The following is a 25746-nucleotide window of genomic DNA, read 5'->3' as shown; positions in this document are numbered from 1 at the left end:
AATAGTACGTAAGTGTATCCAGCAAATTACATGAACAATTACCTTCAACATATTTACTTTCATCTCTTATATATTTCGTATATGTTTACACTGATGTTGTACCATGAGTAAAGTAGGATTGTATTTATATTGTATTTTTATTATACTTGTTATTATATTTGGTATTGTGTTTGGTATTGTATTGTACAATGCAATAAAAATCAGTCTACGTGTATACAGAATCAATAACCCAACTCAACATCCCACGTGACTGTAAGACGACTTTTAAAAGGCCGCTGACAGGCCGACAATAGTGTTCAATGTGATTGCATACAACTTTACTTACCTCAGCTCCCTCTTAGTCAAGTGAAACTCAGCCTTCGATAGAAAACGGGCAAAAACGGCGGTAAGACTCAAACTGTTTTTGGTTTTAAGGCTTGAAGACCGTTGTTCGCGCGAAGCTGGTTCATGACGAACAATGTGTCTTGTTCTGTGTGTGCGAGCGAGCGTGTGTGTGTGTGTGATGATACCTTTAACGATAAATGTAATTAGAGAAGATGCCCTCAGTGGTAGACGGTCATCATCATCAACTGTCTCGGTGACCACGGTACAGGTGTAAATTCCTTCATGTGTCGTCTGCTGTGCTGCTATGATGTGTAGCTCCCCAGTAGTGCTGCTCACTTTCCCTGACCACGTGATGGAAGCAGGAGGCGGGTTGCTGTCAGCGTCACACACAAACGTCACATTGTGACCCTTTATGACCTCAGAGTAGGTGGACAGTGGCTGACCCTGATTGTCACTCCGTGTTATCCTGATAACCGGGCGATCTGTAAACAAACCAATAGCACTTGATTCGTCGAACGTATCATCTTTACATCAGACAAGTGTCTTGGTTTTACTAATTTACTAACTTCTCCCTCAAACTAAAAGTAGCAGTTTCTGTCGAAACATGTAAAAAAAAAAAAAAAAAAAAAAGAAATACGCGTACAAACACACTCAAACTTGCATGTAGGCTAAAAAGGAGAGAAGATCAAGCATTACAGCTAGTACATAAAAAAGAGATTTTTTTCTTTGGGAACTTCAACTTGAAACTCATTTGCTTAAGAAGACTAAATGCTGTCGAAGCCAAAGGGGCCTTATTCATTGCATTGATTGCCGTTGGATCGCAATACTCACAGTAAACCTGTAATTGCAGTGTGTCACTGGAGACAACTTCACCATCACTGGACATCGCTTCACACCTCACTCGGCTTCCATGATGTTTCCTTGTCACTCTAGTGATGATCAGGCTACTGCCATCAGGGAACCCGCCTGCATTTTCTGGCCACGTGTACTTTATTACATCAGACCGCTCATTGCTCGCACACTTTAAAGTAGCATTTGTTTCCTCCATTAACGGATACCTGCTACTGTTTGTATGGATGCTGACAGAAACTGTGAAAAATGCAAGCAATTCTTACTAACAATTTAATAAAAGTAAGATAGCCTGTGCAGGAAAAAGTTCTGCTTACCTTATGTCTTTTTGCTCCATACAAAATGTACTAAGCGTAAAAGTTACATTTTTTCTAGATATTTCGTACATACAATTAGTTTGTTTTCCAAGTTAATTAAACTTTATGGACAAATACACAAAGAAATATGTTTAAGGTGTAAATAACGCAATCATAAGATAAAGAAAAACAGAAGGTAAAGTTAAGAATACCTTTCACGATGAATGCAGATTGGTAAGATGTCATCAGTGGTAGACGATCATCATCATCTGTCTGAGTGACCACGGTACAGGTGTAGTTACCGTCGTGTGTCGTCTGCTGTGCTGCTATGATGTGTAGCTCCCCAGTAGTGCTGTTTACTTTCCCTGACCACGTGATGGAAGCAGGAGGCGGGTTGCTGTCAGCGTCACACACAAACGTCACATTCTGACCCTTGATGACCTCAGAGTAGGTGGACAGTGGCTGACCCTGATTATCACTCCGTGTTATCCTGATAACCGGGCGATCTGTAAACAAGCCGATAGAACGTGATTCGTCTCAAGTATCATCTATACATCAGGCAAGTGTCTTCGTTTTTACTTACTAACATCTATCTGCAACCAAAAGTAGCAGTTTCTGTCGGCTACACATATAAACATACAAGCACTCTTAACTTTACACGTAGGTTATAAAAAAAAGAGAAAGAAGATCAAGGTATGCAGCTTGTACATGAAGCACTTTTTTCTGTTAGATGATAAACTTGAAACTCATTTGCGTAAAGACACTATATGCTGTCGATGACTAAGTAGCCTTATTCATGACATTCATTGTCGTTGGATCCCAATACTCACAGTAAACCTGTAATTGCAGTGTGTCACTGGAGACAACTTCACCATCACTGTACATCGCCTCACACTTCACTCGGCTTCCATGATGTTCCCTGGTCACTCTAGTGATGATCAGGCTACTGCCATCAGGGAACCCGCCTGCATTTTCTGGCCACGTGTACTTTACTACACCAGACTGATTATTGCTCGCACACTTCAAAGTAGCATTTGTTTCCTCCATTAAAGGATATCTGCTACTGTTTGTATGGATGTTGACAAGATCTGTAAAAAACAATTCAAACTTTTAGCGAAATTAAACTAAAAATTAATTCGCCTCCGCAGAAAGATGTCGCCAACTACCTCATCTTTCCGCTCCTTATTACACGTTCTTAAGCAAAATGTATAATGAAATCTATATTTCTCTCTCTCTCTCTCTCCATCTCTCTTTGGTGACTAAATATTTTATAATGAACAAACGTCTCTTTAGCAAAGCTAAATGTTGCAACTATGCCCCCCTTTTTTTCCTCACGGCATTAAAATAATGAAAGTTATTAGTTTGTTTTGTGAACAGTCAATTTCTTTATTTAACATAAACGATCTTTATCATACCCTTTCGTTAGGTCCTAAAATTATATCAGGTGTGACTGAGACTGAAACTTAACATTATTGAATGAAGTGGCGGCAAAAATAAAAACAAAAAAACAGCAAGGTTAAGAAAGGTTTATAATAACATGTATGAAAAGGTAGGAGTATATAGATAAGACATATCACCGAGTACATTTTCAAAAAAAAAAATTAGATTATAAAACAATTTCAAATGAAAATAGAATAATAAAGTAAAACATATACTGTTAAATAGGCAGTAGTAGCGGTCTTTTTTTTTTCATAAAAAGTTGCATCCCTTTAGTTGGCTTTATTTTGCGGAACAGATTTAGGACATTAGTCGAACATGAGACTGGAAACAGTTACAATATTTTATTTCTGTATTTCATATGCAAAACATGTAGTTTTATTTGTTAAACCTAGCATACAGATTGTACAGACGTTGATGAGTTTTACTTTTATAAAATAGAAGTTCTTACAGTTACTGCAAATGATGGTGTAATCCAGGCAGGGTCCGACACTAGACATCTCATCTTGACACTCAGCGATGCTAGTCTCATTCCCAAGGCAAGATGACAAATCACCATCGATGTCAACGTATTCATTTACAAAAGTCCTCGCACCAAGCCTAAACATTGCAGAATACCTTTTGCTTAAAACAATTGTTCTGATAATTATTAATGCCTAATTAAAATGCTTCAAGTGTTCTTTATTCAGAAGTACATTTATGCTCTGCATGCGTATCGTGCAATGTTAGATAAATAAAAAGATCATGGTATAATTCAGACGACAGTCAGCATTCATAGATCAGTATTTATGTAGATAGATATACTCTTAATGAGACCATAACAACTTTATTACAGGCGTTTATTTATTCCACTATATAAATATATAAGATCTATTTTGTTAAACCTGAAGTAACTCATGTAAAACATTTTCGTTTTAAAGGGATAGGGATAGATTGAAAGTAAAGAATAAATGGATGGATGGAGTAACAGGTGAACATTTTTAGACATGTGTTTAGCTGTGTGTGTAAAATGTAAAGTTTCAAAATCAACATTAATAATTAGCAAGGTTGATAGTTCATTCCCTTAAACTGTGTTATTTCAGTAGAAACTATACATCATCCTTTTACAGACTCGTTCACTAACAGGAGAAAAGAACTTACCATGGTAAGCCGAGCTGTCTACAGACGACCCTGGCAATGTTGTCAGTCGACACACACATTGTCCCCCAATGACCACCTCCGATGTCTATCTCTACCTGACCACTGATGAAGTTCAATCGCACCTGTATGTTTTCTGTAACAAGCCGTCAGATATTCACTATCTTTTTAAGTTTGCCGACATGTGTATTGCCACTTCAGTATCTGTGCAGACAAAACAGTTTCTATATCAACAAAAAGACAAAAATCACTTACATAATTAAGATGCGTTGCAATATTGTAAAGTCTTAACACTTTAATTGTTGTGAAAATACATCATGTGTTGTGTCTAATATCTAGATATTCTTGCATTGTTTACATCTCTTTTGTAAAGAATTCTTGCATAAAAATGGTAAATGTGTCAATGTTTCTTTTTCTCTATTTTAGGATACATAATGCGACACAGCAAACAACAGAATAGAAACAGCACATTCTTACGTGAGTTGCAGGTGATACCAACGACATAGGGGCACCAGGGGTCACTGATAATCTCTGTATCACTACACTTCTCTAAGCTGGTCTCCTCGCCTGTACACCTCAGGTTGTCAAATATGATATAGTTGTAGCTCACACTGTCTATTAATAGCGATGTGGTGAAAACGTGCGACCTGTTTGACGAAAGGTATGTTTGTGCATTTGTCTGGTTTTATCTATAGAATGTACCGACTTATTTTAATAGATACAGACTAGATGCAGTCAAAATCAACACATTTTTAAGAAAACAATTTGCATATACATGCAGGCGCATTGCTTTTATTATCTGATTTTACTTATAGACAAAGTTAGTCAATATTTTTTTTTAATCAGTACAAACGACATATTTAAGAACTTGTTTCATTTTTGCAGTGTTGTCCATAGGAATGGGAATCCCATGGGAAAAGTCCCATGGGATGGGATGGGACAGCACACATTTTTATTTCCCATGGTAGTCGATACTTGATATTGTAAAATAAATTTACGCTGAAATTTGCATTGTCAGACTTTTTAAGCACAGGAAAAATACTTTTTTATTCCAGTTTCATTATGCCATGACTTTGTTAACATGTGTGCAATGCGCAGTGTTGTCCATAGGAATGTTATTACCATGGGAAACGTCCCATGGGATGGGCTGGGATGGGATAGAAAAATATGTCCCATGGACAACCCTGCATTTTTGTATCTCTACTTGCTTTTGATATTACTTAATTGTCCCTTTTAATGTTTGTAAACAAATGGCACACTTACACACAGACACACAAATGCCTCTGCATCAACATTTTTTTCTTATTGTATCTTATATAAAAAGATTATCTCGAATCGGTATGGAGCTCAGTGGTTAGAATAAGACGAAAGTGAAATGACCGCTTAAGAAACTGTAGTATATCATCTGTTTATCGAGAGTATAACATGAATAAACAAATATAACTGCACAGCATATAAGCGCAAGATCACAAAACATTACACACGTGTTGAAGCCCAGCATCCTGCAGACCACCTGCGCCTCTTGTTTCCTAATCCCATAGATACACACTTGGCCCCACGTTCCTCTGTACAACATCTCAAGGACACCATTCCACGGGGCAGTTCCATTCACAAGCCGGACTTTACCCTGTGCATCTAATCAACCATAAAAGGGAATTAGTAACGAGTTACAGCAAATCTTATTACCTACAGACTTGAAAATCAAAACTTGTCTGTTCCTCTGTTGATTAACGTACAACACTATCATGTCCTGTAACTAACAATAAAAAATGTTTTTTCTATTCTAGGATAAATAAGTAAATGTATTAGACATTTCAGAGAAAGCACCTTCCTTGCTTTATATAAACCTCTCTATATTACATTGTAACTATGTCGAACATAAAAGTAATAAAAGACACCGACGCATGAGACCATTAGAAGGGAGATAACTCTGTAGTTACTCGTGTAGCTCTCGTGATCGCCTTTCTTATAGATGGTTACAATTATAGCTTCCTGTTATATACATATACATTTCCAGCTAGCAAAAATTGACTAAAAGTGTTTAGTTAAAAAGCCAAATACCTGTTCATCGGCTAATACTAACACTTTCTCTGTGCCACACGCTTTGCGACTTGAGGTTTCGTATTGCGGTATGTACCTCGCTCTCTCTCATGGTCTCATCGTGTTCCTCTATTCCAGGCTGATTATCAAAATTTGTGCAGTCTACTTCAGGTATATGAGGGTTCTAATCTTGGTAAACGTCTTTAAAGTGATTCATCCATTCATGTTTTGTAATACTTTAACCCTGTGTTACCCAAACATGATTTTATTACTTTCCAAAACAGTTTGGGGTAACTGATTGGCTTTGTTAAATTCTCTGCTTTTACCTTTTTATATCTTCTCTTTTTCTCCTTTACTAGCCTCCAGTACTGTTGCCTTGCCTCTACAGATTGATAAAGACTGGTCCGTACTTTGACATCTGTATTTACGTAAACAAGATTTAGCCGATTTTATGCCTGTGTACATTCTTGGTCAAACCAGTCTGGTTGCTTTCTGCGGTTACCTGTAAAAACCCTTTACCTGCTACACGTCGCCGCTTGCTGTAGGCAGTTCACGAGTAGACTAACTGCTTTATTGACATTTTGTTCTATTTTGGAAGACGCATTTTCAAGTTCGTGTCTGGTTTTTCCCGTGTTCAGTGCTGCTTTAAAAAAGCTTTACCCTGTCACCGTGCCACACTACTTTTTCTGTCTATTTTCCATTTCCACGTGGGTTCTCGCGGTCTGTTCGTGTGAGACTGGCAGATGGTCTGACTACACTATTTTCGACTTTTAAATAATACAGGGTCTCTTCCTTACACAGTTCGTTGGATGCACAGAAGTAATCTAAAACATTAAACAGATTGAACGGCATCCTTGTCGTGATTACATCAAAATAACATCTCAGTTTCTTAGTCGGAGCAAAATACAAACAAGAGTCAATAAAGTTGTGTAACTGGAGGCTGGTCTCAATATACTGTCAGTTACACATAGCACATCAAACTACTATAGGTATTCAACAAAGTCCGTGATACCTAGTAAGGGTAAAACTCCACCAACATTCCAGCTGAGAATTCAAATGTCGTCCTAGGTTACATTATTCCCCTTGCTGATGAGTTGCTTCTGTCACAGATGGTGTTGATACCTTCAGTGAGATGACAGTGACCTTGTTAGGAGCCTAATCGGGGTCACGTGATACTACAGTCTAGCCGCTGACTTTACTGATGCTGTAAAGGTCGGTCATCACACGAGTACTACAGGGGATGGCATGGTCTTGTTGCAGCATCATAGGATAACGATATTAAGACAAAGTGTAATTGAGTACTTACTCAAACCTTGTAGTAGAAGAGTAAACATCACACAGACACTGAGGACTGAGCGCATCATGATGTTAGCTGCGATGTCTTGCAGGAAGACGAGGATGTGAGGAGAGTCTGGCTGGAAAGCTGACACTGAGCACAGACCGCAGTGTGGATGCTTAAAGTCAGACAACAAGGATGTTAATAACGGGAAAAGGATTTTCCAAAGACTTGTGTCCCACTGTTTATGTGATAGAGGGAAAACGCATAATTTAACATGTGGATAGTGGATTTGTGGATATTACCTAAGCATCGAGGTGTTGGCTCACACAGATGCATTTCCTCAAGACAACACGAATGCACTGAATCTCAATCGACAAAGTTTGGTCATTTGTTGTCAATTAAGCAGTTTAAAGATACGCCTCACAAAACCCAGCTGTCTGATTGGTTCTTATTTATAATTATAGTCTAAACGCTTGTTTGACATTTTGTCACCCCTATAGGTGCAGGTGTATTTAACATAGCCCTATTATGTCCTGAACATATGTATGAGGTTATTCACTTTCGCTTCTTTCGTAGACTTTTTTGTAGGAAACTACCTTAAAATGTGGTGTTGACAGGTGTATGATTCGGATCAATGCAAGTCATGTATTGTTTTCACATAGGACCATCAACAGCCATGGTTTATTTATATTGAATAGAAAGGAAGTCGATTACATCTTAACGAACACATAGCACAATTGTAATGACAATGTCCCAGCTGAAGTTTATGGGGGCTCTCATTAAATTCGTAGGACAACGCTCATCTTTAATGATGTAATAGCAGTGGCCTCTTTAACGGAAAGGATGATGTTTCCATTGACAGTACGACAAAACTCAGAAAATCTGTGCTGACTGGAAATTACCACAGCTACAATACACATTAGAATTTTGATGTCTTTGTTTAAAAGAAAAATTAAATTCTATCTATCGGGGGTTGGTGGGTATCTATAGCAATGGCGTTTCACAAAGACCCACAACGTTAATTTAAATTCTGTAGGTTTATTCTGCAAGCTTTCCTGTGACCAAGCTTATCTTTTAATCTTATTGTCTCAGTACTAATGTCCTCAATCCTTAAAAAAAAAGCCGGATAGTATAATCGTAATCATGCCCAGACTTGCTGATGATGTTTGCAGGCGATCACTTACCTCAAATCCTTGAGACTCCATCGAAAGCACTGATAGAAGCAAAATGTGCAAACACAAGGAAGTTCCTTAGACTTTTAAACCCTAATGAAGTTCGTTTCATCTTCGTTTCATTAAGTTGATAAGTTTTTGGAGTAAAGGCAAGAAATCATTTAGGAAAATATCTTTGTCACCAAATCCACCTTGTAATATTTTTGTCATAAACCACAAATAAATCCGGACATTGTGAACTTCAGAGCTCTCAATATTTTCAGAAAAAGGAATTCTACTCGTCACACATGGCTGAGCCCCAAACATAAGTGGCATCAGAGTTCATCAGTCGGTTTAGTGCAGACAACTTTCCCCAGTTTCCTCAGCTGAATGTAAACATTTAAAAGGGTTGGATGCAGCACAATATACAATGATCACAATATACATTTTATACTGTCATCTTCCAATGACAAAGTTCCACACTCAGTAGAAAAATGCTTATCATACTGACATAAAATTAACTGTTAACATTGTCATGAAGACATGCTGCCACGTTTAAATGTTTGCTGTCTTCATCCTGAGACACTATACACACATATATGTTGTCTAATGCTTAATATATCACAACACATTGCTTGTCAATGAACTTTTGTATTACCTGCACAACTTACTTTGTGAGGAGTATACCTATCTTTTTCTTACTTTTCCCGGTTCTTTAAGGGGTCACATTTTTATTCCTTAGCTGGTAATTTGTGTGGTCGATTGGCTTCCTCGACATCATGGGGACTGCAAACATTGTCGTCGGTATTAACGCACTGTCGAGGCATCAGTGTTGTGTATTGTAACTAAATGATAAACTAATAACAGTTTTATGTCACAGTAGCTTAAACTGTATCCCACGAAGTCTGAAAGATTTTAAATGCTCAACATGTCTGACTGGGCTATATATAGCACACTGCTGACGTCAGCTTACTTCAGTAACTGACGAAATAAACTCTGGATGACGTGTGCATGACGATAATATGAAATGCGATGTAATGTATCGTAGACTTTTCGTTGCACCAACATTTGTCCCAACTACATTATTTGTTCTATCTTGTCCACTTTACTGTCAACGATCCTAATAGCTAATCATCTCAGGAGTCTATGCTAGAGTTTCCACATAATAAGCTTTCGTATTTATCGCCACTTTCAGCGTGAAAGCCGAGCATCGTTAGCAGGAAGGAGCACTGACGTGTCGATAATGCTCTCGTTGATGTCAGTGTGGAGACAAGCGACGCTCACGCCGCCTCGTTCCTGATCTCATCGACTTCAGAAATCACACAATCGGATAAACGATTAACGGCCTTAATCTGCTTGTCCTGCATGCGGCTACACATAATATTCGTGGGAACTAAATATTTCAGAAGTTTCAAAAGTTTCAGAAGTTTCAAAATTTTAAAAAGTTTCAAAAGTTTCTGCGTGTTATACGTCCAGTGTTTGGAACTAGGAAACATGTCCGTGTGACTCCTTTCTTTTTCTGTCTGCAATGGCTACCCAATCGCTCTTGTATCTAGTACAAACTGTCCATGCTGTCTTTTCCTTCGTTGGCTGGCACCTTCCCTTACTATTTGTCTGAACTTCTCTTCTCTTAGGTCCCAGCTAGACAATATTTTTTCTTTGTAAACCGTCTTCTGTCATCGGAACAACATGTGGACACCGGATTTTTAGTTATTGTGCAGCGAAACAATCGAACTCTCTCCCTTTCCATATCCGCCACCTATCCACTATTGAATCCATTAAACGTGCACTGAGAAGGCACCTTCCTTATGCAAAACTAATCCCTTTCGATTTTAGCTGTGAGTTGTATCCTATCAAACACTAATCCTGACGTGGACTCCACACTAGAAATGTACTGTGTAATGCTAACTTAAATGGTGTGTAATAACAGTTTATTTTGTGGAATGATTAAACTGTAAACATGTACAGGCATTGTGTCTTATATAAATATTAAATTCACTCAAAAACCAGAACTTGGCAGCTATAGAAATGTTATATATAAATGTTAAGCATCACGCTGTCAGTGTTTGTGACTACAAAATAAAAAGACAGAATAAAGAATCCAATATGGTAAGACTGTACGAGGGATATAACCATTGGGATCTTACAGATAAGAATTCCGTTATGTGCAAGACAATTTAGAGGCTCCACACCATTTCACACCTGCTTGATTTATTGAAATAATTTTAGCTCAGTGAGTCTCTCCATCCCTCGTGTCAACCTTGTCTTATAACAAATTATCTGTTTATAGTTTCTCGTGTTTTCTGTTTAATAAGCCCATTTGACACCGAATACCGCTCGTGTTACTTCTCTTGCCTCAGGGTCTGGAATACAAGTACCACATGGGATGATTGTATGTCTGACTTTAGGACCTACTTTTTCTTGAATAGTTTTTAGTAGATTGTTGCCTTTTTTTCTCTCACACTCGTGTGAACACGTGTCTGCTTTTTTGTGTAGGCACACCGTTGGATATACAAGTAAGATGTGTGTGTGTGTGTGTGTTTGTTTAACAGGACGGCTGGAAATCTGACAGGTTTACCTATAGTCACAACACCATAGATGTCCTGTGTAGTTTATATGAAACTGTTTTGTTAAAACACCGCCTATATAAACTATATCATGATTTCTAAACGCTGGATTGATAGTGGGTTGCTGAACCTGAATTTTTTTCCTCAGTAAGTTGAAAAGCACATATTATTCTGACAGGAAATTATTACTCACAATTGACCTGAACACATATTTTCATTTTCAAACGCTCGTTAATCCTATTCCTTTATTTTTCCTTTTTATATACAGACCATTGATGTTTAATACAATACATACAATGGTTGTCCCAGGACTTAACATGTTAAAGACCTCACTTAATTCACTGGCAGCGTTTTATGACCATACTGCATCGCCTGTCATCACGTGTATTGCAGGATTGATGGTTTTTAACTGAAAAATAAAAACAGGCCGCGGCAATCCGAGCGCGTGGGTGAGAGTTAACCTTAACCCTTATTACCCACGTCGACGTTAGTTGCAGGAAACCAAAGGTAAAATACTCACACGTCCATCACACACTTTACCACGTGACGCACCCACCCCGAACACAAAATTCAGTGTGCCGTTTAACGGACAGAAAGAACAGATTTATTAGACATCAAATCATAGTAAGACAACTATATTTCATGTCAACTGGTTAACAACAGTAGCAGTAGCTACGCTAAAGCATTTATAATAATAAAAGAAAATGTAACTGTTGTTTCAATAATTAGAGGTTGCATAATAACCTTTGTTTACATTTTAAGACCGTTGACAGCAGCAGTTTTACCCTTAACACATCTTTTATTCTCCGCCAAGGACGGTCCCAAGCCCGGCTGAAAAAGGAGGAGGGGTGGGCGTGGGGCCACACCCCCACCCCGTAAAACAAATCCTTGCTACCAAAACATCGAAAACAGTTAAGACTGTTATGGCCTATGCCCCAGGAGGGGTGAAGGGCATAAATAATAAAATAACATCTTTTATTAACACGAGGTATAAGTTTCTGACTGTTAACATTTAACACTGCATGTTACATTTATTGTTACTTCACTCAGGGTATCAATTAGAGGATAAGAATGGGGTACTATGTTTCTTTATTACTGACTGCTATCTCTTCAGTTTACATGAATATAGTGCTTAACTAAACAAAAACCACGGAATCAACTTTCAGATCAATTTTAAATTTGTAATTTTTTGTATATATATATATACATCAAGTAAAACTCCTTTACATATATAATACTGAAGATTCCAATGCTTTTTGTGTGCATAGGCTTGCTAAAACAATCCAGTTAGCCATTATACAAAAAAGTATTTTATAAATGATAACCATTTTCTACATAAACTTAAACTTCGAAGGTTTTTACTTTTTTCAACCAAGACACTGACACAATAAGTATAATGTCTCTCTTTAAGCAGAAAATAGCCTCAATGTAAAGTAGGGAGGGTGGATTTAGCACTATAACATTATAATCAATATTAATCTTGCGCTAATATAAATAAAGGATAATAAATATAAATAAATAATATATATCAAAAAATCAATCAATCGAAATACAAAGACATGTATATTATGTTAACTAAGTGTGTATTAAATGTGTGACACCAATAAATATTCTCATAGGTTTAGGGAAGTAGAGATGACAAAATTACAATCATTATACCTTTAAATTCCATTTTTCCAAATATTTTTGTTCTTGGCATTTTCTTTTAAAAGCAGACAGTATGAAAAGACATTAGCTCATACAAAAAACATGAGGCAGACAAAAAAAGGAACCAGGAATCAGTTGTTCTGTTTCAAAAAACTATTCAATCAACAGAATATAACAACGGATTAGGTGATGGAAGTAGAGTATGTGCCAGATCACAGCACTGTATGCTCAGGAGTGCGGATCATTGACTCATATTCTGGATAGAAGTGGATTTTCAAAATTAAATTTGCAACAACACATTTGAGATTAAAGCTTTGAGACTCTTTCCCTTATGTCTAGTTGTTGAGGTATGAGCTGACAGTTTAAACTTTTCCATATACTTCTTGCATTTGTGGTGTGCACGAACCATAAAATACAATTTGACAATCAGTAATAAAATATTCTCTTTTAGTTCACTCGATGCTTGGACGGCATTTATTTGTTCATATAAGCAAGTACTAAATACTTCTTTCTGGCAACAATTTGTAAAATACAGATCAGAGGACAAAGTCTGCATCTGTCTATCAAAACATTGTCTATATGTAGTATAGAACTTTAAAATTTGAACCATATGGCTTTTATTTCTGCATTTCTCTATCCAGAATGTGTCATTGATTTCAGAGAAGGCTCGGAATCTTCTGAGCTGGTGTCAGATTAATGTGTGAGATCTTTTAAACATGACAAAATATTATCTTTCTCATTATGAGATAATTTAATTGCTCATTTCTTAACATTACATAGCACACAGACTCCTTGTACTCTACAATCTTTATTTCCTCCTCAGTCACCTCACTCAAATCAGTTGTAGTCTGTACTTGTGCTTGCAAAAACACAGGGAGTGTCCACATTAAACGCACGTTGTAATCTCTGCACTGTGATTTTCTCTCTCTCGGTCATATTTCCATGTGTGAGCCTGTATGGTTTCAAACATTAAGAATAAGTTTTATAAATATGTGTTATCACATCTTGACAAAGCAAGTGCAAGATGGAACCTAACCTTGAACTTCTGGTACTTATATGTTCTTCAACATGCTTGAGACGTAGTAGTGTAGGATGAACGTGACGGGGCAGGATAAAGAAGAACCAAACAAAAATACACAAAAAGATTTTTTACAGGTCAAGACGGAATATCTCTATCAATATTAACGTGACCTTAGGGTAATTAATAATCTCTGCTTTGATTGATACTGCTGTTTCACTTACCTCAGCATTGTGTCATGTTGTTAAACCTAAGATGTACATGAAGAAGTCTTGCTGAAAGACGCAAAATGTTCCTGGATATAAGGCTTAGAATAAAAGCGAGAAAATGACCGTGTTTTGCACTATACCTGAATGCGTTTTCAGAACCTGGCAAAAAATGCACAATTTTAATGTGTGTGGGTGAATGGGGTGGGTGGGTTGGTGAGTGGGGATAGATAGAGCGGTATCCCTCAAAATACCTTTAATGACAAAAGCAAGCTGGTAAGATGCCCTTAGTGGTAGACGATCATCGTTATCATCTGTCTCAGTGACCACGGTACAGGTGTAAATATCTTCGTGTGTCGTCTGCTGTGCTGCTAAGATGTGTAACTCCCCAGTAGTGCTGCTCACTTTCCTTGACCACGTGATGGAAGCAGGAGGCGGGTTGCTGTCAGCGTCACACACAAACGTCACATTGTGACCCTTGATGACCTCAGAGTAGGTGGACAGTGGCTGACCCTGATTGTCACTCCGTGTTATCCTGATAACCGGGCGATCTGTAAACAAGCCGATAGCACGTCATTCGTCGCACATATCATCCTTACAATAAGACTAAGGTGTCTTAGGCTCGACTTTATATATTTATTTACATTTACATTTAACCAGAAGTAACTATTTGTATTGACACTTCATGCCAGTACACGTCTATACACACACGCGCGCATTCATTGTCGTTTGATCCCAATACTCACAGTAAACCTGTAATTGCAGTGTGTCACTAGAGACAACTTCACCATCACTGTACATCGCCTCACACCTCACTCGGCTTCCATGATGTTCCCTGGTCACTCTAGTGATGATCAGGCTACTGCCATCAGGGAACCCACCTGCATTTTCTGGCCACGTGTACTTTATTACACCAGACCGCTCATTGCTCTCACACTTTAAAGTAGCATTTGAGTCCTCCTTTAACGGATATCTTCTACTTTTTGTACGAATGTGGACAGGCGCTGTAAAAAAGACTTGAAATTGTTAGCGACATTAAAGTTAAAATTAATCTACCTCAGCAGAAATGTCTTGCCAACTACTTCATGTCTGTATGGTCCCTACAACATGTTCGTAAGCAAAACCTGAATTAAATCTCTATCTCGTAACTAAATATTTTTAAATGAACAAAGGCCTCTTCAGTAGAGCTAAATTTTGCAATGGTCCATCCTTTCTGCATTTCACTGCATTAAAAGTGAAAGCTATTAGTTTATTTGTAAACAGTGATATATTTTCTTTATTAAAGATAAACAATCTTTACCATTCATTTATGCTAGGTTCCTAAAATCATATCAGGTGTGACTTTAACTTAACCTTAACATTCTTGTATGAAGTGACGACAAAAAACCCAGTAAGTGATACTACAGTCATGCCGCTGACTTTACTGATGCTGTAAAGGTCGGTCATCACACGAGTACTACAGGGGCTGGCATGGACTTCTTACAGCATCATAGCATAACGATATTAAGACAAAGTGTAATTGAGTACTTACTCAAACCTTGTAGTAGAAGAGTAAACATCACACAGACACTGAGGACTGAGCGCATCATGATGTTAGCTGCGATGTCTTGCAGGAAGACGAGGATGTGAGGAGAGTCTGGCTGGAAAGCTGACACTGAGCACAGACCGCAGTGTGGATGCTTAAAGTCAATTAACAAGGAAGTAATTAATGGGAAAAAGATATTTTTGAATAATTATACCCCTATATTTTTGTGATCATAATTTGGCGTGTTAATAGTTAATTTGTCAACATTACCTATGCATTCATGTGTTGGCTCACATGCAGACACTAAAACATTTCAACACAACATAAATGTACTAAATCTTTATCGTAAAATTTGGTCATTCGCTGTCAATTAAGCTTTTTAAAGATCCGTTTAATGGACGTATGAAGCCACTACATGTGCATTGCGTCTATCATATATATTCTAAGGCCTTTGTAGCAGCACACATTTTTAAAAAAAATATGTATCAGTGTACTTTAGTGTACTTGAAATCCCCAGCGACCTGGTTGTAAACTTCCCGAGAAAAAAAATTAGGAGCTTTTAAAACTGCTCGGCATTAATCATGACAGGTGTAAATGTTTACAAATCTTAAGTTTACTTGCAATGTTGATTAATGATTAGTTTGTCCGAAATAAAAGGAGATAGGGTTTTACAGAAATATTTGCACAGATTCGTTTAGCGGCTCGTGTGTACTTGTACATGTAGTCATATCATGCACGAAAACTTGCAAATTCTGGTGGGTTGCTGCTAAAAGTAGCCGACAGAAGAAAACTTCGTACAGCTATTGTAACGAATATTTGTTAAGCATAGATAAGAAATTAGAAGCAACCATAATTGAGTACAAAAGGTCTGTGGATTTCGATCCATCTATATAATATACTATTCGTTGGTGATTTTGTGGCATGTAAGTCATCCTCGTACTCTGATTGTCAGCAAGAAAAAAGAAACTGTATTGTCTCATACACATATCTGACACATCTGACGACAGTCCTACACACAAGTTGTCTAAGGAATACGAATAGTTTATTTATTTAGAAGGAAGAAACGTTGAGTGGGGTTCAGTTCTCTTAATTTACCAAAATATAAGAAAAAATTTTGTGCAGACTAGCAATTATATTATACAGGCATATATAATATTTTTAAGAAATAAAATGGAGAATTTTATCTACTTGCGTTTGTAGCACACGAAGTTCATGCTACTAAGACTGCTACTGCAGTACATGCTCGCAGGAATATCAGACACTGACGCAATGAACTCTGGATGACGTGTGCATGACGCTATTATGCCATGTGATGTCATGTTACGTCATTCTAAGCTTCTTTAGGATGTTGTTACAGTCCGAGTGGAATCATTTACATAGTGAAACATAGACAATGAACTCTAGGAAATATCTTTAACACGAGAGACAGTAAAACTGTTGATGGACATGTTGTTAATTCGTTTAGTGACCACTGTAATCTCTCTTCGCTCTTTATGTGTGTTAGCTTATGTTATGTCAAGAGCTTCATTTGCTAGGAATGCGGACAGTTAATCTCTATTTCTCAGTGTGTTGCTGAGACCGACTGTATTCTTAATATTACAGCAAGACTTCAGTTGTTATTACAATTTGTGAGGTCATCGTGGTCGAATTTATGTTGAACTGCCTGATATTTATCTCTTGCAAGTGTTTGTGAAATGTGTAGAGAGTCAATGTATATGCTTTTCTGTATTATTTATCTTTTCCTACCTCACTTTTATGTTTTACTTCTGTGTGTTTAAGGAGTTTCCTTTCAGTGTTTGTTATTTTGGTATGGAAGTTTTCCTTTTCTTTAATTATGTTTGTTTTTAAGCAGAATCTAGATAGTACGAATTGAGGATCAAAGGGGTCCGTTCAAGACACACAAAAAATAATACAATAAAACTACAAGTCTGGCTTACAAGGGGATCATGAGGATGTAAATTAAAATGCCTTTTGTCTATTGTAGACTTTTCGTTGCACCAACATTTGTCCCAACTAGATTATTTGCTCTGTGTTGTTGACTTTACTGTAAACGATTCTGATAGCTAATAATCTCAGGAGCTTATGGCGGAATTTTCGGAAAAAGCTTTTGTATTTATCGCAACTTTCAGCCGTAAAGTCAAGCTTCGTTAGCAGGAAGAAGCACTGACGTGTCGATAATACTGTCGTTGTTGTCAGTGTGGACACAAGCGATGCTCACGCCTCTTCCTTCCTGATGACATAGACTTCACACTCAGAAATCACACAACCGAATAAACCATTAACGGCCTCAATCTGTTTGTCCTGCATGCAGCTACACATAATATTTGTGGTGACAAAAGATTTTAGAAACTGTCAAATGTTTCTGCCTGTTATAATTCAGGTGTTTAGAACTAGGAAACAGATCGGTGTTACTTCTTACTTTCATTGTCTGTAATGGCTACCCAATAGCTCTTGCATCAAGTGTAAACTGTCTGTGCTGTGTTTTAATTCATGGCTATTTCTTTGAACTTCTCTTCAGTGACAGCTAGAAATTTTGCTCTTTGACAACCATCGTTTGATCAAAGCAGCATATGGACACATGAGTTTTAGTTAAAGTCATCGAAATAACGGAACTCATAGACCATTTCCCACAATGCTTGTCCGTTTTTATACCTTTCCCTCCCTTTCCGATTATTGCTACTTTCCTGGTTGTCTTCCTCTTGTAAAATCACTATACTTTCAAACATTAGTTACGCTTTTCTTTAAAAGATCATCCCGATTTTTATGTTTATTCCTTGTTACTCATAGAGAAGCATGGGGTTGAATTCCAGAGTGGATTATCAGCATCCAGGTGATTTGTCTGTCTACACGGTCAAATGCCTTTTTAAAGTCCACTAAAGTTACATAAAGTGAGGACTGCCACTCAATAGACTGCTCAATGACGATACAGATAGTGGCAATGAGGTCAGTGCATGACCTTTCCTGGTGAAACCCTGCTTCTTCTGGTCTCAGTCTCTTGTCCAGTTCCTTCATCCCTCTCTCTAGTTCTACCCATGTCAAAACTTTGCTAATGATGGGCAGCAGCATGATCCCCTGTCAGTTGTTGCAGTGGGAGAAGTCTCCTTTCTTTGGTAACTTAACCAGCATAAAGTCTGTTAGTACTAATTCTTGTTCCCAGACCTCGTGTAGGAGGCGCTATAAACGTTTTGCCGTTGTTTCTGGATCTGCCTTTAATGCTTGTTGTGCTACACCATCCGGGCCTACTGCTTTGCCACCTTTCATGTTTTCATAGCTTTGATGACTTCTGTCTTAGTGCTAGGGCTGGTATTGACTTGGGGTCCCTCAGTGGCGCTGGCATGTCAGGTAAAGACAGTGGACGAGGTCTGTTCAGGATCTCTTCGAAGTGTTTCATCCAGCGGTCTCTTTGTCCTGCTTCGTTTGTTATGGTCTTGCCGTCTTTATCTTTCACTTGCTTGTTTGGGTTGATGTTCCTGCCTGACAGAGTTTCTCTTATTTGGTATAACCGCTTTATGTGTTCATGTATAAAGATCTAATTAAATTTTATAGTACCTTTATTCCTCTTGATGTATATGAGCTTGTGACAAAAGTTCGCCTCTGGCATACACTCGGAGTTGGATTGCTTACAACATCTTCATTTTTTCTTGGTTAAACCTGAAATTGTATTAATGAATGATAATAACTGATACATGTATTAATATTGGCTTTTTGTGCTTTTGTTTACATGATTTGTGTGTTTCAAGGTGGGAACTGCGTCATCACCGAAGAAAAACAATGTCCAGTGGAGGGTGAGTCACGTTTGACATGAATTCTTTTTCCATTACGAAGATTTAAACACTCGGGGTGCACTGAGACTTTTCACTTCACAAAGTTGTGCAATGTTCACACACAAAGTGTCAACATGTTCCTGCAAAAGTGTTAATACGATCTGAATAGTTGTTTTGTTTTTTTTTTAAACTTACGGTCGTCATAGTACGTCGTCCCCAAACTGCGGAAACGTCCATCCCCGAGTTAATCGCTTTTGTCTAGTAAACGACATAAGTCGTGTGTAAAAAATGATTGTCCCAGCGATAACTGTATGAAATATCTGCTTAAAAAATTTTAGGAACACCAACAGTTCCGGCTATAAAATTTCGAAACTGCCAGTGCGCGAGAATCCTTGCAACTAATCCCTTCAGATTTTAGCTTTAAGTTCCATTTTATCCAACACTAATCCTCACGTGGTTTTCAAACTAGAAATGTACAGCATGTAATGAAAACTTAACTGATGTGTAATAACATTTATTTTGTGCAATGATCACAATGTCTTTAAGCATTTACAGGCAACTTGCTTTTTGTGTAGGCACCATACTGGATACACATGTAAGATGTGTGCATGTGTGTGTTTAAAGATAATGTTAAGCTCATTGCTAATGTCAATGCGCATTAAGCCGGAAGCAAAATGTTCTGTAGAATGAATTATGAAGAAACGTTTCAAGCTAAAATGCTCACATGGACCTACCATCTCTATCGTACAAAGTTAACTAGTAACATTGACCTGAGTACCTGTTCGACACCACCACGGGGTGGAACGATCATTATTTGAGTAAGAAATTACATCGCCGTATACCAAGGGAGGAATGAGAGTCCACAATACAAAATATTGTGAAGATTGCGAGTGGCTTTTATTTATCTCCGATAAATCTACGACAGCAAATACTCCAGTCTTAGATTATTGTAAAATATCAGTTCGGGTGTTGCTATTATTGAAAAGTATTTCTTGTTCTACCATAACCTTTGAACGATTGATGAGCTGCATGTTGAGTTCTAATAAAACTAACAGTTGTACCATGGTAACCTCCTACAGACAGCTCTACGAGTGTCATTCTTTCAAGTTTTTATTCACTGGAATTTGATAATCAGGAGCGTGGTCCCTGTTAATCCTTCTTATTGGGCATCACGTTTATGGTCTGCCAGTCATTTCTCTGGTCTTATACATGTACAGGCGCTCATCGTCTCACTGAGTCCCTCACCTGCTCGGTCAGGGTTTGACCTTTAACACTGGGTCTTGGTCAGTACTTTCATCGTGGGAACTGTCATGAGGCCGCTAAAAGTCGGCAAATTCGTTGTGGTTGAAAGACTTGTTTTACCTGTCCTACTAATAATAATAATACAGGCTGTGTGTGGAAATCCCAGTTATTGTTGTTTATGTGTTTGTTTGTGTTATTTTGTGTAGAGCCCTGCAGACCTTTCACATTCAGAGTGTATGTATGGTACATCTTAATAATGGATTAGCGGAGATAACTGCTAGTTATTATAATCACAAATACGTAGGGAAGAGTTCCGCTTACTTGTGTATTACCTCCCCTGCATTTATGTTAGATTTGTTAAATAGAAGATGAAGTCAAAACTGTAAGTCAGTAATGATAAATTTATTTTTTCTAAATATACTTTCGTTTGTTTCTCACAGATTTGTTAGACATTAAAACATAGTAAGTCATCTATATTTCATGTCAACTGTTCAAAAACAGTTGCAGTAGCTAAGCTAAAGCATTTATAATAATAAGAGTAGATGTCACTGTCGTTTCAATAATAAGAGGTTGTATAAGAACCTTTATTTACATTTTAAGACCGTTGACTGCAGCAGTTTTACCCATAACACATCTCTTATTAAATCAAGGTATAAGGTTGTGAATGTACACTGCATGTTACATTTAATGTTACTTTACTCAGTGTATCAATTAGTGGATAAGAATGGGGAACTATGTTCGTTTATTACTGACTCCTATCTCTTCAGTGTACTTGAATATAGTGCAACAACAACAACAACAACAACAACAACAATAATAATAGTAGTAGTAGCAGTAGTAGTAGTAGTTTCGAACTAGACGTGTGGATGTGAGCTCAGTAAGCTGCAAAGAAAAACACAATGCTGTTCAGCCATACAAAAAAACATAATCTTTCATAAACAATTTACACCACTACCCCAAAACATTGATATGATAACTCTGAGGTGAGGGTACATGTGATTAGGCACTATTCTATTCGTGCCTTGTCTTATTTTTTGACTCTGCTAATCAGAACAAATATGTACCTGTTACTATTTCAGGATTTCTATTTTCCGGAGATAAGCATACGGCCGAATACTACTATCAAAATATATTAAAAAAACGTTAACAAAAAGAAGCGTTATCATGATAGAAGTATAAATTACACACCAAAATTTACACTGTTTTGGATTTATATTAGTACACTAAATAAATCAGCGTTTAAGTTGACACTACTTTGAAAGTGTTCTATAAATCAGTTTACAACTACACAGAAGAAATAAATTAAATTTGTATATCACACGTGACCTTAGGGACAATTCTAAGCAAACGAGGATTCATGCCTACAGTAGTCTGTACTGTGATTACTAACTGCTAATTAACTTACCTCAGATGTATTCCTGTCCTCACAACCCAGGCTTCACTTAAGGCAAGGACGGCTTAAAAACTCCAAAGGTTTCTGGTTATAAGGCCTGGAGTAACAAGAACTGAAACATTCATGTGTATTATTTTAGTTGATGATTGTATACAAATATATAGCTGATTTTGTATGTTGTTTTGGTTTTTGTCTTTGTTTGTTGTGGATGTTGATTAAACAGTCAGTTTCTAGAATATTATTTGTGTTGTGTTTGTAGGCATCAAAATAAAAACAAGGTTCAATCTATGGTATGGCCAATGTGATGATAAAAAAATAAATGTTCATGAAATTTTCTTTAAAGGAAATGGCTTTGTTTTAACATCTGGACTTTCAACAAAATCATATTTGAACTGTTCTAATGTTATCTTAAAATCTGAACAAATCATTTTCCCTTTACAAAAGATTTCTTGTTTTCAGTATTTGTCACATCTGAATTTTTTTGTTCTCAAACAGAAGAAGAGTCGCCTGGGTCTGCACTACTCTTTTCTCTCTCTCGGTCATATTTCCGTGCGTGTGGCTGTATGGTTTCGAACATTAAGAATAAGTTTTATAAATGTGTGTTATCACATCTTAACAAAGCAAGTGCGAGATAGAACCTAACCTTTAGTTTCTGCTACATTTACTTTTTGTGGTAAGGAATTTGTGCAGGATGGACGTGATGGGGCAGGAGGAAGTGGAATTCACTGAACAGGTTGAAGTAGACCTTAAACCTTAAACAGACAGGGTAAAGACCCTCCCCAGTCAACCACAACTCATTTACCTACTTAGAGGCGAAGAACCAGTGTCTGGATACTTACATGTCACGTGCACGTCACACAAGTGATCGTTCACACAGTTGACTTTGTCATCAAAGTCTGAAGAGATAATGCTGGTGTTCACTTGAAAAAAAAAACAAACTTAGACGTAAGGTCAACTCACTGACCCTCTCGTCTATTCATGCACTCAAATTCTTTAACCATCCGGCAATGTAAACTTCACGTGCACAAAATGCTGCGCTGATGAAATCACTTTATGTCTCGTTCTTTTTACCTGAAGAACAAACAAAATAATTAAATAAATAACCGATATAGCTTGCAAAGAGATATTTTACAGGTCACGAGGAAATATTTCAATAAATACTATAGGTTCCTATAAATCTTTATGTCAGAGAAGATACAATATATTGTTCTTACAGAAAAAATAGTTTATGTATGCTGGTTATAAAAGTTAATGATCTAAAAATGTATTTACTACACTTCCTGTAATTTATTTGAAAGGTCAGCAAAGACAAAGATTTAGCAAACATAAGTAACTATTAGTTTAAAAGTTCGATAAAAGAAAAATATATCTAACGTGACCTAAGGGTAATTAATAATCTCTGCTTTGATTAATTGCTGTTTCACTTACCTCAGCATTGTGTCATGTTGTTAAACCCATGATGTACATGAATAAGTGTCGCCGAAAGACGCAAAATGTTCCTGGTTATAAGGCTTAGAATAAAAAGTGAGAAAATGACCGTGTTTCGCGAAATATCTGAAGGTGTTTCCAAACCTGGCAGAAAATACAAAATGTTAATCTGTGTGTGTGTGTGTGAGAGAGAGAGAGAGGGTGTAAATGCCTTAGAATACCTTTAATGATAAAACCAAGTTGATGAGTTGTCGACAGACGATCATGATCATCAACTGTTTCAGTGATCACGGTACAGGTGTAGATACCTTCATGTATCGTCTGCTGTGCTGCTATGATGTGTAGCTCCCCAGTAGTGCTGTTTACTTTCCCTGACCACGTGATGGAAGCAGGAGGCGGGTTGCTGTCAGCGTCACACACAAACGTCACACTGTGACCCTTGATGACCTCAGTGAAGGTGGACAGTGGCTGACCCTGATTATCACTCCGTGTTATCCTGATAACCGGGCGATCTGTACACAAGCCGATAGAACGTGATTCGTCAAACATATCATCTATTGAATCAGAAAGGTGTCTGGTCCAGGAGTTTTTATTTTTGTTGACAGATAAATTACACACACACACTCACGCACAGAAAAAGCAAAATAAAACCCACTAATGACAGTTTGTACTTAAACCCCTTTCTACCGTAGTATAGTCACGTACTTAGTCTTCACTTAAGTAAAAGCGCTATTGAACGTGAAACTCATTTACTTCAGAAGACTAAATGCTATCGATGACTAAGTATCTTTATTCATGACATTCATTGTTGTCGGATAAATATACTCACAGTAAACCTGTAATTGCAGTGTGTCACTGGAGACAACTTCACCATCACTAGACATCGCCTCACACCTGACTCGCCTTCCATTGTGTTCCCTGGTTACTGTACTGATGATCAGGCTACTGCCATCAGGGAACCCGCCTGCATTTTCTGGCCACGTGTACTTTATTACATCAGACAGCTCATTGCTCGCACACTTGAAAGTAGCTTTTGTTTCCTCCATTAAAGGATATCTGCTACTGTTTGTGTGGATGTTGACAGAAACTGTTTAAAATATGTGAAATTGTTAGCAACATTAAATCAAATTCGCCTGAGTAACAACTAAAAGCCAACAAGTTATGTCTGACTGCTCTATTTAAAACGATCTTTGCAAACAAAGGTATACTACCTATACTTGTTACATACATTTGACACCTAAACTTAAGTTCTTTAAGATAAGTCAAATGTATGAAGAAGTAAAAATTAATTTTATAGAATGTGTTATTAACGCAAACAGCAGAGTGTCACTGACTGAGGGGAATGAGCACGTGGACATGGTCAGAGGTAATCTCGGCCTATCACACTCTCGATACCTCTACCAACTCACGCGACATTTACCACGTGCACTTACACTAAATTGATTATTATATTTATAATTAGCTCGAGCCCCCGAGCACGCATAATTCTAATAAATAATTCAGGGCCGTTTAGTGTATTAAAGAAAGTTTTTAATCATCAAGAGTATTTTTACAAATTGCAAAATGATGAAGGTATAAAAAAATGCACATATGCAAATGAAGTAGTTCCCTATGTTGGATAGTTATCTATGGCGTCTCATAATACTAATTATTCTCCATCATACTAATCCAAAAATCTAGTGAGTGAATCTATTATTACCTACTACACTCGTACCACTACACGCTCACTCACTCCGTACAATTCTCATACACATGCCAGTCATCTTGACCCGAGTGCCTTTGCTGTGTGGAATGTTAGTCTCTGATGAACACACACAACTGTCACTTGCGATTTCGCACAATGGTTCTACGATACCAAGAGCTGGTCGGGAGTTCGCATGGACAAAAGTCACTCTTCTTTTACACTCAGTTTAATGAGTGGGCTTTGACTTTCTTGGTCCGTGACCCTAACCCCACGTCTTCTGTGTCACTGGTGATAGCTGACACACAATGTAGCGAATACTTCAGTTGCGAAGTACTTCGATACTTACTCTCTAATGATCCGTAGCGAAAAGCGTCGTTTTGTGGTCAAACCCCAATATTAAAACGCCGTCCTGTGATCTTAAATGCATTCGATTGTCCAGTCATACCACATGATCTACAATAACAACCAATCACACATCACAGCTAGTGTATTAGAAGAGTCATCAGCCATCAGCCTCTACGTATGTTAAATAATCCCGATGCCTACTTGTCTGGTTTCCTTTCCTAGCTCCCGTTGTGACAATATCGTCCTTCTCTAAATCGTAATCAAAGTCCGGATTGTCCCTGGAGGTACGTCTGTTACGTCACTAGCGCACTGCAGTCCTATGTTGTGCGACTGTCACGTGGTAAGCGGTCTTTTAAGTAGCAAACGTACGCTTAATGCGATGACTGCTCTTACTCAACCTGCCACAACGCCCTC

The 25746-nt window shown here is 37.6% G+C and overlaps 1 protein-coding gene and 2 long non-coding RNA genes across 3 annotated transcripts; all 3 read right to left on the bottom strand.

Annotated features, from left to right (window-relative positions):
- Positions 1-750: 750 nt before the first annotated feature.
- Positions 751-1839, bottom strand: LOC112569388. The gene is made up of 3 exons (XR_003100389.1): positions 1682-1839; positions 1156-1413; positions 751-806 (listed from the first exon to the last, which is right to left on the bottom strand). It is a non-coding gene; the product is annotated as an uncharacterized LOC112569388 (long non-coding RNA).
- Positions 1840-2204: 365 nt separating this feature from the next.
- LOC112567605 (deleted in malignant brain tumors 1 protein-like) lies at positions 2205-8567 on the bottom strand. Its single transcript, XM_025244300.1, has 7 exons — positions 8547-8567; positions 7390-7600; positions 5528-5678; positions 4521-4690; positions 4047-4179; positions 3358-3506; positions 2205-2557 (listed from the first exon to the last, which is right to left on the bottom strand). The coding sequence occupies exons 1-7, from the start codon at positions 8565-8567 to the stop codon at positions 2250-2252; spliced, it is 1143 nt and encodes a 380-aa protein (XP_025100085.1). The 3' UTR covers positions 2205-2249.
- Positions 8568-20666: 12099 nt separating this feature from the next.
- On the bottom strand, positions 20667-23713 carry LOC112569409. Its single transcript, XR_003100412.1, has 4 exons — positions 23525-23713; positions 22715-22946; positions 21888-21987; positions 20667-21364 (listed from the first exon to the last, which is right to left on the bottom strand). It is a non-coding gene; the product is annotated as an uncharacterized LOC112569409 (long non-coding RNA).
- Positions 23714-25746: the final 2033 nt, after the last annotated feature.

This window comes from Pomacea canaliculata, linkage group LG7, assembly GCF_003073045.1.
Source record: "Pomacea canaliculata isolate SZHN2017 linkage group LG7, ASM307304v1, whole genome shotgun sequence".
NCBI lineage: Eukaryota > Metazoa > Mollusca > Gastropoda > Architaenioglossa > Ampullariidae > Pomacea > Pomacea canaliculata.
The sequence above is the reverse complement of the archived record's forward strand: the minus strand, read 5'-3'. Positions and strand labels throughout refer to the sequence as shown.

Excerpts from the sequence above, each read along its gene's own strand:
- LOC112567605 (XM_025244300.1), bottom strand. The coding sequence starts at position 8,567 with ATGGAGTCTCAAGGATTTGAG. Across the intron at positions 4,180-4,520 it reads TGGTATCACCTGCAACTCAC|AAAACATACAGGTGCGATTG; the intron begins GTAAGAATGTGC and ends GGCTTGTTACAG. Across the intron at positions 2,558-3,357 it reads CACCATCATTTGCAGTAACT|ATCTTGTCAACATCCATACA; the intron begins GTAAGAACTTCT and ends TGTTTTTTACAG.